General features: G+C 35.2%; 2 protein-coding genes across 3 annotated transcripts in view; both read left to right on the top strand.

The window, feature by feature from the left end:
* The first annotated feature begins 1282 nt into the window (after positions 1-1282).
* LOC117123934 (galectin-8-like) lies at positions 1283-17132 on the top strand. Of its 2 annotated transcripts, none has more exons than XM_033270029.1 (9): positions 1283-1407; positions 7294-7349; positions 8667-8755; positions 11059-11269; positions 12490-12618; positions 13129-13164; positions 13937-14025; positions 14588-14768; positions 15830-17132. In XM_033270029.1, exons 1-9 carry the CDS (start codon positions 1287-1289, stop codon positions 15974-15976), a joined length of 1059 nt encoding a protein of 352 aa, XP_033125920.1. In that variant the 5' UTR covers positions 1283-1286; the 3' UTR covers positions 15977-17132. The 2 variants fall into 2 exon arrangements, with proteins under 2 accessions (XP_033125920.1, XP_033125921.1); XM_033270030.1 differs by lacking the exon at positions 1283-1407 and adding an exon at positions 6857-6881.
* Positions 17133-17807: 675 nt separating this feature from the next.
* The window catches only part of LOC117123933 (probable inactive tRNA-specific adenosine deaminase-like protein 3), a 6873-nt gene continuing 5839 nt past the window's right edge, over positions 17808-18841 (top strand). Inside the window, exon 1 of the mRNA XM_033270028.1 lies at positions 17808-17947. The gene's annotated coding sequence lies outside the window, so the exon portion shown is untranslated. The remainder of the gene's footprint in view (positions 17948-18841) is intronic.

The raw sequence follows: 18841 nt of genomic DNA on the forward strand, positions 1-18841 counted from the left end.
ATGTTTTGTATTTCCATTTGGGTTTGATCTTAAGAAGTCTATGAGAACAGTATAAGTACTGTACATACACTATATAACTGCTTGCCTGTACATACTGCCTACCAGACAGCCCCTCTTCATTACATACCGGCATCTAGTCGCAAATAAAGGTCAGTTGAATCGCAAAGATGGCCCGCATTGTGGCGAAGTAATGCTCTGTTTTTCCCGGTGCCTTAAATATAGCCTAAATGTCAGAAAATAGTGTTGTATAGGCCTAGATGTGCATGCCCTGGGCATAGAGATGCCATGGCTTAAGTTACTCGTTTTATGTAAAAAAAGGTTATGTTGTTGATGTAAGTACAAGAAACACCACGAACATTAAAATGTTCTATTTCTTTGCATGAAATACAAATTGTCGTTTGCATTTTTATTGACTTGCCAAGTGAGTGATGAATGAGTGACAGTTTTGATGATAATTACAAATTTATGCTTCCAGTATTTTGGTGAAAGTGAGCGAGGGAGGTGTAGGCCTATATCTTCGTGGATACGGTATAGGAAATAGAAGGAGAATAACCACTGCTCTTTGAAATCAGGTTTTTGATAGCGCACCGTCTTTCGGATTAGAGGTTTAAGCCATTGGTCCTATGTGAAATATAAAGCCCATGTGCACATTAAAGAATGCAGTACACTCTTAGGGCCTAATTCTACTGACAAAATACAAAAGTACGGTATTCAGTGAAACTGGTTTTCATAATTGTTTATAAAAAAAACCGCATTGCAGTTTAATTTTAACACGAACAGAAACCGGTTTCTCCTAAGGAGGTCGTTGTGCAAGACGTCATTTTTACCCACAGCGAGTTCGTTAGGCGAGCTAGCCAGCCGGCTAGCCTCCCCCTCATCTCCCCCCCCCCCCCTTCCAACAGATTAATCACTAGTCTTGTGATGGCGTCGGTCCAAATTACGCCCGACATTACTGGTACGTTTGCTAAATTAAAAAATTAAAATACACACTTCGCGCCAAAATGAGAGTTGTTTATGTTCCGATAACCATTTGACAGTTTGCTAGGTCAGGTCAACTTGTGGTCAAACTGAGACCGCTATTGCGTTGCAGCTAAAAATTGCTCGGTGAATACGGGTTTGAGTACGGTATTCGGCGATCGAGATCAGATTCAATTGGGGTTTTCAAAACCAGTATTTGAATTTTATGGGACCCATTTCCACTGACAAGAAAATACGGATCTTTGAGAATACTGGTCTTGAAACCGGAATTCTATTCTTAGCAGAAACAGGCCCTTAGGAAAGGAGTAATGGATTGTCCCCTGTGTAGTCCTCAATCACCACCAAAAGTACCCCATTGGAATTCTTTGGACCTATGGGTCAATCGTGTTTATACTGATGAATCCAATCATTTGGAGTGCACAGCCTCAAGTAAGATTTAATTTAGCTTATGCGTGGTCAGTCTAACCATGGATGTATAAAATTACGTTTACATTCTGCCATGTGTGTGGCACATGCTGATGACAGTGATATGATTTATATTGCCTATGTTTAATCCATGTGCCAATATAATGATGATGACGGTGGCGTTAGCGATGATGCCGAAGATGGCAATGACAGTGATGTTTAAAGATGATGATCATGATAATGATTATGATCATCATAATGATTATACACTGATATAACAAATGACTGTATAGTAATATAACATTGTATTTTACGGTCGATGTAGAGCAAGAAATAAGCTAATTCTACTTGCTTAGTTTACATGAAATCCGTGAATGGTGATCTGACCACTCAGAAACTACCCCCTGGACTTGAATTAATTGACGTTTATGATGATGTACGAGGCCACAAGTCTACGAAATGTGAACTTGAACGATAGCTAAATACGGGTGTTGATTTTTTGGGTTGCTTGCCTTTTAAATGGCCCAGTGCAATTTATAGATTGTCTACTCTAAAGACAATTCTACTCCCGGGAATCTGTTCAATCATCAATTTTCAAAACGATTTGTGGACGTGGGTGATGACTATGTGGATATTGACTATGGCCATCAAGGGGTGGGGGAGGGGATCGCATCCCCGGGCGAAAACAATTGAGCACACACTGATAATTTGCTGAGCAAAAAAGAATACTCTCAAATACTTAAATCTCGTCTCATTTCACCTCGTGCCAGCTAATGCATCTCACTTAATCATTAGGCCCTGCGGCCCGCCCACTTAAACTTCGCGCCAAACCGATTCCCCGACACACCCAACACACCTCCATCCCTTTACGTCAATACTCCTAGATACGACACAGCTGGTATTGGCTGGATATGTTGAAGATATATAGCGACTTTCACAATGTAAAGAAGGTAGGTCTATTACTTTACTACTGTAAAGAGTTTACAACCTAATTTATTATATTTTGGTCAAACATTCACATCGTGGGTGGAGACAAACGTAAATATAAAGTGCCTTTCCCAAGGACACAAGCGAATCCCTGACCTCAGGGTTGAGAATCCCCAACACAACCACTGTATCGATCAATCAATCAATCAATCTAATTAACGTGAAAACGGTGACTGTTCTGGTGACGTCATTGTTAATTTTCTTCCATAGGGGCCTACGTCCCCTATTATTACTATCCGTATACCAACGGTGAAAAAGTTCATGTTTGTGCAAATGAGTGTGGGGTATAGCCTTATCCTCAGATGATGGAGCCAGCGGGTGTTCAATGGAAAATTAATAATTTGTTATGTAATAGGCCTACAAGCCTTTTTTCCCCGAATGTTTAAACATATCAATAAAGTAAGGTCTATGACGTCATTATATTACATGCATCATGCATAGGCCAACGTGCAGCACGCAGTGTATTGATTCCGTTGCGTGAAGTAAACGAGTTGTGGTTACGTTTACGCACGTAGCTCCTTCCTTGAAAGGCGATGGAATCCCGACGGAGACGCACTTAAAACACAATGTTCTGCTTCTCCCCTCTCTCAGGACATGACCCACCTCTTGTTTGTCTGTCTGCCTGCACGTCGATCAACAACGCATCCATCAACTTTAATGACTTATTGTACAAAAATGGAAATTTAGGTGACCGCTGTGCCTACGTTTACTTGTGTACGTCTTTTTAAGCTTTTATATTTAACGATTATTAACGACTAAAGTGCTGTTAAGGCCCTAAATGCTTCTAATTTAGGTAAGCCAAATGTAATTGATGGTGTTTGGGAATTGCAATTAGGCCCACGAGTAGACAAGTAAGTAAAATAACAGCAGCTTTTCACACTTTACTTGTGCCCGTAGTCCTACATTGTAGAATCCCAGCGGCCTGTGCGAAAGTCGTGTCGGCGACTGGATGTAAATTTATTCAAAATTCGACTTGTAATTTATTCTAAAAAGACCCCCAAGTTGGGGAGGCGAGACAAGAATTCACAACATTGGAAAGTGCATATGTATAAGAATAAAATCAAATACAGTATATTAAAAGTATCAGTAACAATACACAAAATCAAGGCCCCTTCTGGTTGCGATCGTTAAGCCTTGTTCCGGGCCTTTTTGCAATAAATTCGCTATATACACTGTTGCTACAGTGATTTCCACTGCAAGCGTTGCATCGGGAAGAAGGCTTCCCGAATTCGACCGAGCGTCGCCGAAAGTCGTCGACGAAAGCATGTAGCGATGTTATGGAATCCAGGATTTACTATATATAACAATGCCATATGGTAACGCACCAATGGCTCTTTATATCAGCTCTTAAATTATGAAATCCAATGAGAGGAGACCTATATACCATGCATTGCTTAGCAATTGAGATGACAATATAATGCCCTGGAGTTATATTATAGATACACATTTTTTTTTAAATGAAAAACTTTGAGTACATGGATATTTGTTCTAAAGAAAATCAATATATAGGCTATATGTAGATATTTATTTATTTTATCTATTTATTTAATTATTTATTTATATTTTATTGTTTTTATTCATGAAATATTGCTTGTTTATAGGACCCCATTGGAATTAAGCTGTTCTTCAGCTTTATGGTTTATCCTGGTATTTTGTCATGGTTCTTTGTGAATTTTGAGTACCGAATAAAGCAAACAAACTTATCAGCTATAGTAGAACCCTTGCTTTGGGACACCCCTAATAAGGGGACCCCCTATTATTGTATTTCGGCCACAGAATGAAGGAAAGTATGTCTATAACCAACCCCACTTTTTGGCCAGAAAGTGTCCCCTTAAAATATGGGTTCTACTGTATTAATAAGTCACACATCTAAAATATATGCAATAACTACAAGATTTGTATATTTCAATCGTTGAAGAAACTCTTCTAATTTTTAGTTATAATTTTTTTAAATCAGCAATTCATATATATATTGGATTTTCTGTTTAAAATTCTGTTTTATAATAGACTTGGATGAGATGACATATTGTTGATATTGCTCTTGTTGCCATGTTATTGACAGGTTAGTGATGTCAGTGGTTTACCAGCTGATTGCATAGACTTTGCAAAAGGACGTGGTGCTTTCCCATCGGAGATTTCACTCCTGGAGATGCAGACAGACCTGGAGTGGAATCCACAAGTAACAACTCTTAATTCCTGGCCACTTTACATTACAGATGATGGTGCTGTTATCTACTACAGGTAAAAAAAAAAAAAAAAAAAATCTTATAAAACCAGGAATGATATTCTTTCAATTTAAACAGGATTTTAATATTTGTTTTAACATTTCTGTAACGATGTTTAAATTACTATCATAAAAATGATTTAATAAAATAACAGTGATGAATAGCTGTCTGTAGTTTGGTGGTTAAGATGCTTGCCTTCCAATCCCGAGTTCTAGGCTCAAATCGTGTCAAGTGACAAGAATTTTTGTTCACAGCCATAAACAGCTCCTTTTCCTAATCCTCGTAGTAACACTATGCTAAAGTTAATGGGACTTTGCTGTCACAAGTATTTATCCATCACAGCCTCGCTATGGATTGGGTCTGTCTCTTATACACATCTAGATGTGTATAAGAGACAGCTATAAATATAGTATAACAAGAAAACGAATGAGAAATCAGGAGCACATGATACTTTTATTATTCCCTTTCCCATAGGTTGCGATTACGGAAGAAAAGCTGGAAGAACCCTGCTGCAGTCTATGTCGACAATCAAGTCTACGATGAAGACATCCCGATTTTTAGCAACTGGGAATTGTTCATTGAAATTTTGCAAAGTAACTATTGCCCTTTCTATTTTTATAATTTTTTAAATGTTTTATTGTCTTTGTTTTTGCCTTGTCTGTTTAAAACACCCAGCCTCAAGTTTTTTCTCAAATGTAAAGGCACATATTTCCAATTACATCCCCTGTTTTAATTCAAATCTGACAATGGTTTTTTTGGTCTAGCGATACATACTCGCCTCAAGGCTAGCCAAATTTATTATATGTCATAAGTTCTTATATTGATAACTAAATTTGCTGGAAATGATCACTTTGTTTTTCCCTGAAACTATGTTTCATTATGAATATTCTACCACGCACTAAACTTACTAAAAGGACATTGAGATGTGTTTAACTTGAAATCTTGTAATTTTTAGATTTTTAGTATTTTAACCCAATCAGTGGAACTAATTATCCCTATCTGGAGGGGGTGGGGGGGGGGTTGCATCTACATTCCCCAAGCCTACACCCATGCGACCGTATACTAAATATTATGTTGGAGTAGAATACCTGCCGTACACAACCGGTGTCAGTCAGTACCACTCCGTGTATAACACCTTAACTACTACAGCAGGTACAGCAAGGTCAGTGTTATTTGCTTGTGGTAGAAACAAAACTAGTCTACAGTACCAATTGAGGCCTTGACTACTTAGGGTTAGGCTGGACGGTGTGGGAGTCTGCATCCCCCCCCCCCCCCATGATTGCAAATTATTTTCACTAAGTGAGTTAAAATTCTAAATATGACCATTAATTGGAATAGGGATTTTGTTCATCATTCTTAATTGATTGTACCCCAAGGCCATTTTCGTAGCCTCTCCTTCTGCGAGACATAGGCTATGTTCACACACACGGCGTAAGACTGGCGTGGCTTACGCCAGGCGTAAGCTAATCCACGGATTAAAATTCCAAAGTGTTCACACAAACGGCGTTCGTTGCACTAGCAGTAATATTGGCCTATCTGGTGTGGAATAGTTTTCAGTTTTAAATAATGTACGTGTTAACATTATTAAAATTAACAGTGCATCATGAAAACTTTTAAATCTGTGAATTGTTCGAAGTGAACTTAGGCCTATATGATTATTGTATTTTAAATGAACAATTTACTTTTGATTTTTCAGCTAGCATTGTTAATGTTGCTTGTTTTAATAGACAGTCTAAATGGTTAAAATATCTTACAAAACACAATCAATAAATCATATACATTATAACTAAGTAAAATGCAATAGAAAAGGAACCCCTTTACCATTTCATTTATAGAGAGCACAGAAAAGAGACCAAAGTAGCGAATATATTGCAATCGTGATTGGTCAATCTCTTGAAATGAGGTCAAATCATTCAAGCATCACTGGCGTTAGCTCAGTGGCGTTAGCTAATCTGGGGTCTGCAGGTAGCGTTAATAACGCCAAGGACGTGGCGTAGTGAGTGGCTTTAACAACGCCACTGCCTAGTTCACACACAAAGGCGTACGCTACGCCAGGCTTAAGCCAGCCTTACGCCGTGTGTGTGAACATAGCCAAACATCAGCCTATGCCCTTGGACTAGTAGTTATTGTCAGAACCTGGTGTTGCTTAATTGTGAACAACTTCCTCCATCCAGATCACAGCAAATGCCTCATACATGATGCGACACAGAAATTATTGAGGAAAGTGGAGTGGCATTCAAGGACCTGAAAAGGGAAGAACCAATGGTCGAAAGAGGATGGTTTTGTGTGTGTCCATGAGGCCCCTAGAAACCTCATAGTTCTAGCTGCCATTTTAATCTTACAGGGATTGATTACAGTGTTTTAATTGTTGTTATGATACCTTGATGTTCCTATTGATACCAAGGACTTTTAACTAGCAGCAGGAAATCATAAAAATAAATGTATATGTAATCCAAACCACATGACTTTCTTTTGGTTTTACTTATTTTGTAGTTTCATATTTAGTTTGATTGTTTATACTAGCTTTAGTTTATTCCTGACAGGCACCTCCTTCCCCCACTGGCTGCACCCCAGATTTATGTATTTATTTGTTTAAATTTATGACTGATCCAACTGATTGTCAGACAGACCTGCCTGACTGACCGATTGACTCAGGACTTAGTGTGCTTGTACTAAATTGTTAAAATTATTTTCACAGTTAAAATGGCAAGTTATTATCCAATGCCTGGTCAGCAGTTTCCCATTGTGAATCCGGTAAGAATAAATTACTTGCACTTTACATTTGCATTATGTGTGACAATTTTATTTAATCTTGCTGTTAGAATTTTGAAAATGTAAAAATCCGGAACATTTGTGTATGATTGACATGTCAATAACATGACCTGAGCATAATATTAGCTGGGTATAGTACTGTACGTAAGTTCAGCATGGCTTTGTGTAACATGAGTTGAGATAGTACATAGCATAATAATGAGCTTGGCTGGCTAAAGCCCTGTCTAGACTAACAACTTTTATTTGACAAAAACATGTGACATACCTAAATATGACATCACATCCTGACCATAGGCACAGTATGACTATATATGGACATACAACAGTTTTTTGTCACTGAAATTTGATGTGGACAGAGCCTAAGATAATACAACCTGGGGATTGAATGAGCTATTAAAGCATATGACTGAGCATTGAATGAGCTAAGCATAATATGACTGAGCATTGAATAAGCTAAGCCTAACATGACCTGAGCATTGAATGAGCTAAGCATAATATGACTGAGCATTGAATGAGCTAAGCATAACATGACCAGAGCATTGAATGAGCTAAGCATAACATGACCTGAGCATTGAATGAGCTAAGCATAATATTATGACTGAGCATTGAATGAGCTAAGCATAATATGACATGAGCATTGAATGAGCTAAGCATAACATGACCTAAGCATTGAATGAGCTAAGCATAATATGACCTGAGCATTGAATGAGGTAAGCATAATATGACCTGAGCATTGAATGAGCTAAGCATAATATGACCCAAGCATTGAATGAGCAGAGCATAATATGACACAAACATTGAATGAGCTAATTTTAATATGACCTGAGCATATCAGAACCTGTGAATAGAGTACCACAGTCATGTCGTCACAACACCAGGCGACGCCCTCTGTTGTTAAGCATACGTTGGTTACCGTTCATTACGCCTGAATGACTTCATAGGCTATCTGGAATAGGCATTTTAAAACCTAATATTTTACTATCAGAAGAATGTAATAAAAACACAAAAGCCCGCATTATATTAGTTATCGAACACACATTTAATCATCAATTAAAATTTTAAAAGAAAAATTAAGATATAAAATCTTAATAATTACAATGGAAATTGGGATCAATGGTTTGTCAGTGGAGACAAGGTCCGGTTGAACTCATTTTGTGTTGCCAATAGGAACAGAGTAGTGTCATGCGGTAACACTGTAGTACTCTATAGCAGGAGCTTACCCTCAGCTGAAGTTGGCTAAACATGCCCCTCATATGGTTAAAAATTGACATTTTTTCATTGATTTAAATTTGTTTTCAGCCGGTTCCATATGTGGGAAACATTCAAGGACAAATGTTTCCTAACAAAATGATTTTCATCCAGGGCAGTGTACCAATTGGAGCAGATAGGTAATCAATTTTGTTCATAATATACTGTGTTTAGAAACGGGACATGTCCACCTTTGAAAAAAAGATTGCTTACCCTAGGTATCCCCACTGGAAAAAACACCTGATATCACTTTATTTTCCCCCCAGGCCTCCCTCCCCTTCACTTAAAATATTGAGCCCATCCACTTAAATTTTGGACCCCTTCCCAAACATCATGTCCATATTTCTATATGCAACTGTTTGTATTGAGTGCTTCAACTTTGTTGTGTTCATGCTAGGTTGATGTAGGGCTTGGGCTTGTAATATGCACATAACAGTCATCTATGATTAACAAATGTATTTCTCTTTTCTAGGCTAGTTCACAATTCTGTGATCTGTTTACCAAGTGTGATTTTACACAGAGAGCTGTGTATAAACAACACACTAGTAAAGTTAGTTGTGTATACACTACAGACTTCAACAGCTTGTTTTGTATATTTTAAACAGTTATTTTTATTGAAGATTGCATAAATTTTGTTTGCATAGAATAGAATATAAATCTTTCTTTATTCCGGATAGTCAGTATTGTTGCGCTGTTCTTCCCTGAGGTCCAAGGGTATTTTGTAGTCAAAAGTCTGTAAATAAACAAAAACTGCTTTGAATTGATTTAAATATTTTAATTTAATTGTTTTAGGGTTTATTACTCAGATTTTAACATGTCACAGTATATCACATACACTCCATAGATATCAGCATTGTATTTACTGTTCGTTATTTGGCCCGCCCATTTGTTCCTTGCACATAATATATAACTCTTTCCACCTGGTATTTGGAATGCACATGCATACTACAATTGTTCAGTGACTGAAAGTGTTTCTATAATTTTTTGGTGTAAACTTATGTGTAAACATTTTTTAAATACACTAATTTCTATGTTCAAGTTGATAATTTTTATATTACTTCAAAGTGGGCAAGTTAGTTTCAAAAATGATTTTTATGACTTTTGGAATTTTGCATGGAACGATACATCTTTTAAACAAACAAAAATTAAAAAAGAATATTTGGATACAGGATTGACCCAAGAAAGTAAACACATTTTCAGTGGCATCCTATGGGTATGTTATGTAGACATAATTCTTATGTACAGTGCTACTGGTGTTGGAAAGGTATTCTTGTTTAATGGGAATGCTGAAAACAATTCTTGTACATAGGATAGTGCCAAGCAAGGTGATGTGATGAGGGATAGGTATCTAGCCCTATTGTTGTAGTTGCTAATATATTTAATTTTATGACTGTATTGAATGAGTAATGCCATTGAGTTGGTTTTCCTTATCCTTTCAATAAATGCTATCTTTATTGAGAGTTGATAACTAATAAGTGTTCACTCCCACCTTGATAAACTTCTGAAGGGTACTCAACAGTACAAAGGTTATAAATATATTCATGTCCTCCATTTGGGGTTAATTCTTGCCATAGTACTGTATCTAAATTTACAAGGTTCCATACCACCAATTCTATCTTTATCAGCTCCAAATTTTTAAGATATTTTATTTCTGATTTGGAGTGACAATGTCAAATTTGTAATGAGATACGAGACACTCCTCCATGTTTATTCTCAGTGCTGAAATTTGTAATGAGATATGAAGACTCCTCCATATTTATTCTCAGTGCTGAACTTTTCAGTACAATAATTTTATACCTTTTCATTTTTAGCACATTAGGACTATCTTTAATTTCTTTAGTCAAAATATTAATTCTACTTAGCTCATGTTTAGCATACTATAATAACTTTAAATCGCATAGTTCTTTTATTAAAAAGTCTATTAAAAAGAAAATCCAAAATTTATGGAAAGGAGAAACAGGAAACTCTTTTTGCTGTCAGCTTATATCAGGTCATGCTGTTATGCTGGAAGATACATCAAATCTAATGTATACAGGCCAAAGTATTTTGGAATATGAATATCTACCACTGTTATAGTAATTAGCTATTCTTGTTGTGCTGAAAATATAAAAAACTATTAAGGAGGCAGCTAGGCACAACAAACTATATTATCTTTTAGCTTGGCCTTATGTTCTATATTTGTTATTAAAACTGCACTGGTGCATAATGTTAGCCTCTATGCATTTCATATTAATTATTAATACCCCATTTTATATGTCTGTTCGTTGAATTATGTCCTCGTCATTAAATTGCAAAATAGTGATAGATGAAGGAAAATTTTGCTAGATTCTAAGAAGTATTTATATACATAGTCATGCTTATACAAAAGAAAAAATCAGTCAATTTTAAAGTGTCGTACTTAACATATTTTTTATTAATGATTATATTTTCTATTATTTTTAAGGTTCCATATCAACTTGCAGTGTGGTACAAGCACAAATCCGAGAGCAGACATTGCCTTGCACTTTAACCCCAGATTCCAGGCACTGAAAGTTGTCCGCAATACTCTGACTCGTCAAAGCTGGGGTAAAGAGGAGACCCAGGGAAGCTATTTCCCATTTGCTCATGGCCAACACTTCCAAATTATTATTTTGTGTGAGCCACACCAGTTTAAGGTAAACATTTTTATTTTATTTATTTTTTTATATTAGTATCAGTTTATGGGTAATAGTCTTATAAATGCATTATTATAAATCCTTATAAATCCATTGATGGATTAATTGAAGGCCAATAAACATCTTCTCAAGGCGTTTTAAAAAGAATCAATTCTGGAAGTATAGAAGTGATTTTGTGCAGTGGGAAAGGTTTCCAACCTCAAAGTCAGAGTTTCAATCCCTCACTGTACGGTTCGGTTCAGTCCTTGAGCATGGTAATTTATAAAATGTATTAGATTCTACCTGGTTAGAGTTAGAATGCCAAATGCACTACAGCTGCAGCATTATGGAATACTCCCATATCGCATAATGGGCTTAGCATATACAGTACGACTACCATTATTATCATTCATTAAATAGCCTCTATATAGATTCAGAGTAATTCCCACTCCAAAAAAAAGCAAACAACAGAACCACACAAGCCTATAATGTATCCTGGAGCTTGTGTTCTGCTTTATATGCATGAATATAATCAAATGTATTTTTATTGCCCGGAGGTTTGTAAGTAACAATGGATACAGTAGATGGGTTTAAAAAACAGTTTAGATTGCTGGAATTGTTCTTAGTTTTACAAGTAGTACAGAAATGTAGAAAGAGGTTCTAAAAGGAAAGGATAATATTTCAGCCATAGATGATTGTAGTAGGCCTGCTATAAAGACTAGTTTCATGACAGAATGTTATGTCTTTAGCATGAAGTGCTCTTTTTTTAGGTGTGGAGCCACTTTGACCTGAAACGGATGCTTTGTTCTTGGAAGCTATTGTCAATAAAATTAGTCTTTTATGTACCATGTTCCTCTGTGTTTTAATTATTCTGTTAGACTAGCATGGCCCATTATATTTTTCTATGACTCGATGCATTGTATATAGCATCGATCACGGAAAAAGTCATTCTCACTATTTTCAAACACATTTGATTGACGCTCCAGGAAGGTCCATTCTGCGCATCGCCAGCCCATATACCCCATATTCCAGTGGCCGGAAAATGGGGTATGACATAGGCAGATTCAAGGGGGTGCCTCCCACCCCCCCTGCCCCTATGAAATTTAAGAGCACCATGCTTCCGCGATACAGATCCACCAATGATCTCTTTGGTTATGTGATGCACCTTGAGGCCTTAGTGAATACACACTATATTATTATTATTATTTTTTTTATTATTATTATTATTATATTCATTTCAGGTGGCAGTAAATGGGCAGCACTTCATCGAATACAAGCACAGGATTCAGCAGCTGAATCGTATCGATACCCTTGCCATTGATGGAAAAGTACAGATTTACTCAATTCGATTTAGCGGAGGGGAACCACAGGTAGGTATTTGACCATCATACTATTTTGCTATCTATGCAGTTATTGTTGCAGTGGGATATAGTTAATTTGAACAGCACCCTCAATAGTAGTAAATATAGGTCATAATTGAGGTTACATGGTTAATCAAGCCTAATGATTAAATTTCCATAGTTCTGTAGAACTTGAGAAATCTGCCTCTGTTCCTTTGTTCTAACCATGTGTTGATTTGTCTGTTTATAATCAAGATTTAAACTTAGTTTTGCCTATGGTTTTGCAGTTTTTGTATAACATCCAGAATGCAGTATATACAGGGGAGTCTTGCGAAAGACGTAAGGAGTGATTTCTAATCATAATTTTTGAAGCAACTTCAGACGTTCCGTACAGGGTTCCCTAGGACTTGAGAACTCTTCCATTCCTATATGGCATGCCCCTACATTGGCTGATAATCAACAACAATTTTTTTAAGTGTAATTGTAAATCAGCAAAAACTGTATCATTAAATGTTATACTGATATTCTTTTGCTTTTCAGGCACATGCCCATGCAATGGGACCAATCTTTAACCCAGTAAGTACTTCATGATTATATTTAATGATAATAATAATCTAATGATTATTGATTATATATCAAAATCATATTTTTGTAAATTGCTTATTAATAGCCACCGTATTATACCGCAAAACCTCGAATAGAAGCCAATGGGCTTAATCTCGAGAAGAAGCCCATCTCGAGTTGAAGCTCCCTCTTTAGTTTGCGAAAGTACCCTCGAAAAGAAGCCCATCTTCAAGATAGCATTGGCTTTTTTCGAGATAGTACAGTACACTGTACATGCATTTCAAAGAAACAAAATAATTAAAAACATGCTTGGTTTATAGAGTAGTTTAGGTGATTTAATACCAGTTAATACACTCCATGATACAGATTGATGTTACAGTGGCCCTATTTATTGTTATATAGGAGTAATTCCCAAAATTCAGCATTCATTTTGAAAAGAAGCCCCCTCTTTACTTTGCAAAAGTAGCCTCAAAAAGAAGCAAATCTTGAATAGAAGCCCATCTAAAGTTTGCAAAAAGAAGGGCTTAAATTTTTTATGGTAGTTTTACTTATGTTTAATATTGCATTGATATTCATTTTACAGTATAAAGAACAAACATCAATAACATTCAAGTGCATTTAATATTTTTATTAAAAGTGTTATCCATGTATTGTACTAATTACATGTATATCTGTAACATCTGTATTTATTATTTGCGTACTGTTAGTATTGAAAAGCAATAAAATATTGATCTAACTAAATTATTCACAAAGATAAAGTGCATATTCATTTTCATTTTTGTAGCCAGTGCCATATACTGGCGGTATCCAAGGTGGAATGGTACCTGGTCGACTTGTATTCGTTTCCGGCATTGTGAAACCAGGAGCTGATAGGTAAGTATAAGAATAAATCGTTTGAATTGAGGACAAAACAAATTATGTATTGTACATCATCATTAGCTTTCACCAATTAATAATTCAAAGTTTGTCTGTTTTGGAGGTCAAACATAAAAAACAAACAAATGATATGATGGATATGTTATCATCTTTTTTTTATAGATATAATTTCTTCTTATCGTGTCCACACACTTGCTAGATACTTTGTTTCAGCCAGAGTTGGACACAGTTTCTAGCACAATCATTGTAATCTACCAGGTCTGTCAGATAGCATGATGAAAATGATGATACAAGTAGATGCTGACTTGATCATGTGTGTACTGGTGGTAGAATTAGCGTTATCCAGGTCTGCGAAGAGGATGCTTCTACCATGACCCCATAAACATAGATAGGAATATAATAAAGAATATTATTGCAATTGTTATTATTTAAATGTACATCACTTGTATTCATTTATGTTGCCGGTATATATGGAGGACTGGGAATTTTAATTCCGGAGCAGTCCCCGAATATGAAAGATAATGACAAAGTAAAACTTTGTTTGTTTATTGTTTTTTAGATTCCACATCAACTTGCAGTGTGGTCCTGAAGGAGCAGGTCCTCGGCCGAACATTGCTCTTCATTTCAATCCCCGGTTCAAAGCACGGACGATCGTGACCAATGCTCTGACAAACCAGAAATGGGGTGGAGAGGAGAAGCATGCTCAATTCTTTCCATTTGTTGATAATGGATTCTTTGAGGTAAAAACAAGTAATTTTAACATTTGGTCTTACAGTAGTTAAGTAGCATATGCCACCATCCTCAACCTCAAAAGAACCTAATAGTTAATTCTTTCAAATTTTTGGGTACATACTGTATATTACAAATGACTTTAAATAGGGGGAAAACATCATCAGTGTATGAAAAAGGACCAGCAGCGACTTTATTTTCTGCGTAGATTGAGGTTCTTCAGGATTAGTCCCCCTGTGATGGGTCAATGCTATAGGTCAGTAATAGAGAGTGTTTTAACGCTCTCTGTTATTATCTGGTATGGGTACAGCACAGATGAGAAGACGGACCTCAATATTAGTTAAGTCTGCCTCACACATCATCAGAATCGAGCAGCCTTCGGTAAAGGTATGACCTTATATTTAAAAAGGCAATGGACAGAAATCCATGCAGATGCGGAGTGGTCGCCAATATCGATCACTAGTGACTGGGAGGGGTGGATCTCTTTCTATCCCTCCACCATTAGGGCATTGAACAAGTCACTAGTTTGATATTTCTGTATTTTATGTTTGTTTTTGTTAAGGAACCAAATCTAATTTCATTGTATGTGTATTGTACACTATATATGACAAATAAAGTTTATTGAGTATTATTGTGTGTTAAGTAACTAGAAAACTTTGGCTGGTTCTTGCTGAATTTTTTACTTGCACCCTCTAAAGCCATGTTCGCATTTAATTCAGTTTGACCAAAAGAAAGATAACCTTACCTTGGCTTAATCATAATGCTCTTCGCATTCGGATGTATGTATATACATTTACCGCATGACTTGGATAATTTGAACAAGGAAAATACTACACCGGCTCTGCATGTACTACTGGTTCCGCCTGATTACTGCTGGTTTCCTTTGAGTCTACTATGGGTTCCCTCCGAGCCTGCTACTGGTTCCCTACTAAGTCTACTACTGGTTCCCTGTATGTCTACTACTGGTTCCCTCTAAGTCTGGTTCTTTCTAAACTACTTGATCCCTCTGCTATCTGCCTATCTAGAAAACCATTTCTATAAGTTTTATTTTCCTGTTTCTTTTTTCTTGCAGGTAATTATCTTATGCCAAATGGATGCATACCGCGTCGCTGTCAACGGTCAACATTTGTTGGAGTTCAAACATCGATTTCCATACCAGACGGTCAACACCTTGATGGTTGCTGGGGCTGTCACCATCACTCAGATTCGTTTCCAATAAATTCAGTTGCATTTTATTAGTTGTTGCGATTTTAGCAATTATTAAGAATACATGTTTTTAGGAAGTATGCGCTTTAGCAAATCCTAATTTTTTGTTTGCAATTTTCTAGATTTTAAATTTCATTGTTTAAAAATTCAAAATATTAAATGTCATGTAATAAAATATATCGCACTCAGTGTGAATTTTAACTGTATGTGAACAAATTGTGTTGGTGATAGCAAGAAACATTTTATGAAGTATTTTTTATCAAATTTTTATTTGATTTTAAAAAATATGAAGTATTTTATTCAGATTAAACATTTTTTATTGCAATTTACTAGTTATAAGAGGCTCATATAAGCACTCCTTTCCTACTAACTTTTCAATAGATGTTGGTGATGTTAGTCAACTTTGTTTTTCAGTTTATTTAGATTCAGCCTCATCATTGAGTGAATTGAGTTGCTGACACCAACATAGATTCAATAAATAATAAACACTGGTATGCTCTGAAAGTATTTTAAACCAAAATTTAGTAAACAAAATTATTTCCTTAAATCCATGACAATGTACACATTTTTATCAGAGAAGTGAATGAAAGTTTGATACATTTATAGTTAAATATAATATTCAGAATTCAATATCATTTAAATATATTAATTCCAAGTCAGTTTTGTAAACTCTGGTTTTCCACATTCCAATTACAAATGATTGAATCTTGAGAGTTCCATTGTACTAATTTTATGAATTTTTATGTGATCAATTATTTAAATTTTGTTGAAACTTAAACCTACAATTATTTAAGATGTAAGTTTATAATTGGACATCTTAAAAATTACATTAACAGTTATATTAAGTTTTTATCAAAGATAGATAGACATAAAACGACTTCATGGATTAGTCATTTATATATCAGGCTTTATATAGACTAGTGAGAGTGTAGTATATGAATAAAAGTAATATAGATCAAATGTTTTTTGTTCTTTGTTTGATGTTATAAAGTCTTACTTTGTTAAAAAAATATTTTAAGAATACACTGCCGCTGGTACGACCTGGAATTTAATTAGAACAATATACAGTAGATAGACATAAAACGACTTCATGGATTAGTCATTTATATATCAGGCTTTATATAGACTAGTGAGAGTGTAGTATATGAATAAAAGTAATATAGATCAAATGTTTTTTGTTCTTTGTTTGATGTTATAAAGTCTTACTTTGTTAAAAAAATATTTTAAGAATACACTGCTGCTGGTACGACCTGGAATTTAATTAGAACACTACACCTTTAAAGCCATGTTCCAGAGTAATCAAATTTTTGATATGTCGTCGTACAATAAATACATTTTTCTAAGACACAAAAATTGTATTTTTTAATATTTAAAAAACTGGATGGGGGGGGGGGGGGGGGGGGAAAAAGGGTGATTATGCCCTTTCTCCCCCAGCTTGTTTTAAAAGATCAGTAATAAAATCAGCTTTCAATGGGACATAGTGGCGGTGTCTAGCGGGGTGGATCCGCTGACACAGGACCTCAGAAAAACTGTGTATATGGGAAGCTATGGAGCAGCCATCGGAAAAATTCAGTCTCATTTTTTACAGACTTTACCATGGAAACAAATAAATTCCAACCAATGGTTTTATATAGAAACAATAATGTGTCTGTTTACTTGGTGAGGAAAATGTAGCCCTAGTCCATTTCCAGTTCAATCTCAACACATTATTATATACTGTAATTTTTTAATGCTATATCAATATAACATGTAGTTAAAACATTATAAAATATGTATCTGTTAAATAATGATAGTAATCATATTGATTACGACGTTTTGATAGCTCAGAGGTGTGATAAGAATCATCAGTGTTGTGTGTGTTCTGGAGGTAATTGCCAAACCGATCTGGACCGCATATTTGCTGTTTTAGTCATGGCGTAGGACAACAAACAAACATGATTACTGACTGACGACAAACATGTGGTTTGAGAATTCTGAATTAAAAGTAAGTAGGCTAACAGTAACAGTGAATTCCCTTCTTGGTAATTTACAGTATATTTATCGTTTAAAAACATGATATGATTCTCCTTTAATGGTCTTGTTCTAAGCTAAAGTAGTAATGCCTAGACTAGCGCCTCGTTTCTAGGCCTACTACTAGAGGCTACACAACTGGCATAACAGCATCAATCAATGGTCTGCCTACCACTGCCAAAGGAATTCGATCCAACTCGGCCACAAGTCAACTCGGCCAGAGTCAACTCGGCCACAACAAATTTGGCTACGGTCAACTCGGCCACGAGTCATTTACTGGTACTACACTTTGAAGGAGTAATTCATCAAGTATAAAATACTAATTTAAGTATTACTATACTTATTGTTATTATAATTGCTGTTATTATTGTCATTGTTATTATTATTGTTGTTTTTATTACCGTTAGTTTTAATATTAATTATTAGTCTTGGCATTAACATTATATATTGTTCAAATTTTTGCTGATATTATTATTATTACAGTACCATATAAATAATAAATAATTTTCGATTTATTATTATTATTATTATTATTATTATTCTTATTATTATTATTATTATTCATTAGTCTTAGTATTATTATTTTAATAACAGTAATTTAAAAAGTTATTGTTATTGGTGTTTTATTGGTATTTTTCTCATATTATTATTAATATTATTGTCGTTATTATTACTAAGTAGGCCTATTATAAGTATCATTATTATTTATTATTACTAATTAGTATTACTATTATTATAAAAATAAACATTATCTTTAATTTATTATTGTTGTATTATTGCTATTATCACCTTCAATATTATCACTAATTAGTTATTAAAATTGATATTTAAATATCTTTATTATTACCATACTAATATTATTAGTAGG

The sequence above is a fragment of the Anneissia japonica genome, unplaced genomic scaffold (assembly GCF_011630105.1).
Source record: "Anneissia japonica isolate Jap-2015-1 unplaced genomic scaffold, ASM1163010v1 scaffold287736_len1891122_cov214, whole genome shotgun sequence".
Lineage (NCBI taxonomy): Eukaryota > Metazoa > Echinodermata > Crinoidea > Comatulida > Comatulidae > Anneissia > Anneissia japonica.

What these genes read in the sequence shown, in the direction of transcription:
- LOC117123934 (XM_033270029.1), top strand. Translation starts at nt 1,287, where the DNA reads ATGGATTGTCCCCTGTGTAGTCCTCAATCACCACCAAAAGTACCCCAT. An exon ending in AGTTTCCCATTGTGAATCCG is followed by an intron (nt 7,350 to 8,666) that starts GTAAGAATAAAT and finishes ATTTGTTTTCAG; the next exon opens with CCGGTTCCATATGTGGGAAA. An exon ending in GTGAAACCAGGAGCTGATAG is followed by an intron (nt 14,026 to 14,587) that starts GTAAGTATAAGA and finishes ATTGTTTTTTAG; the next exon opens with ATTCCACATCAACTTGCAGT.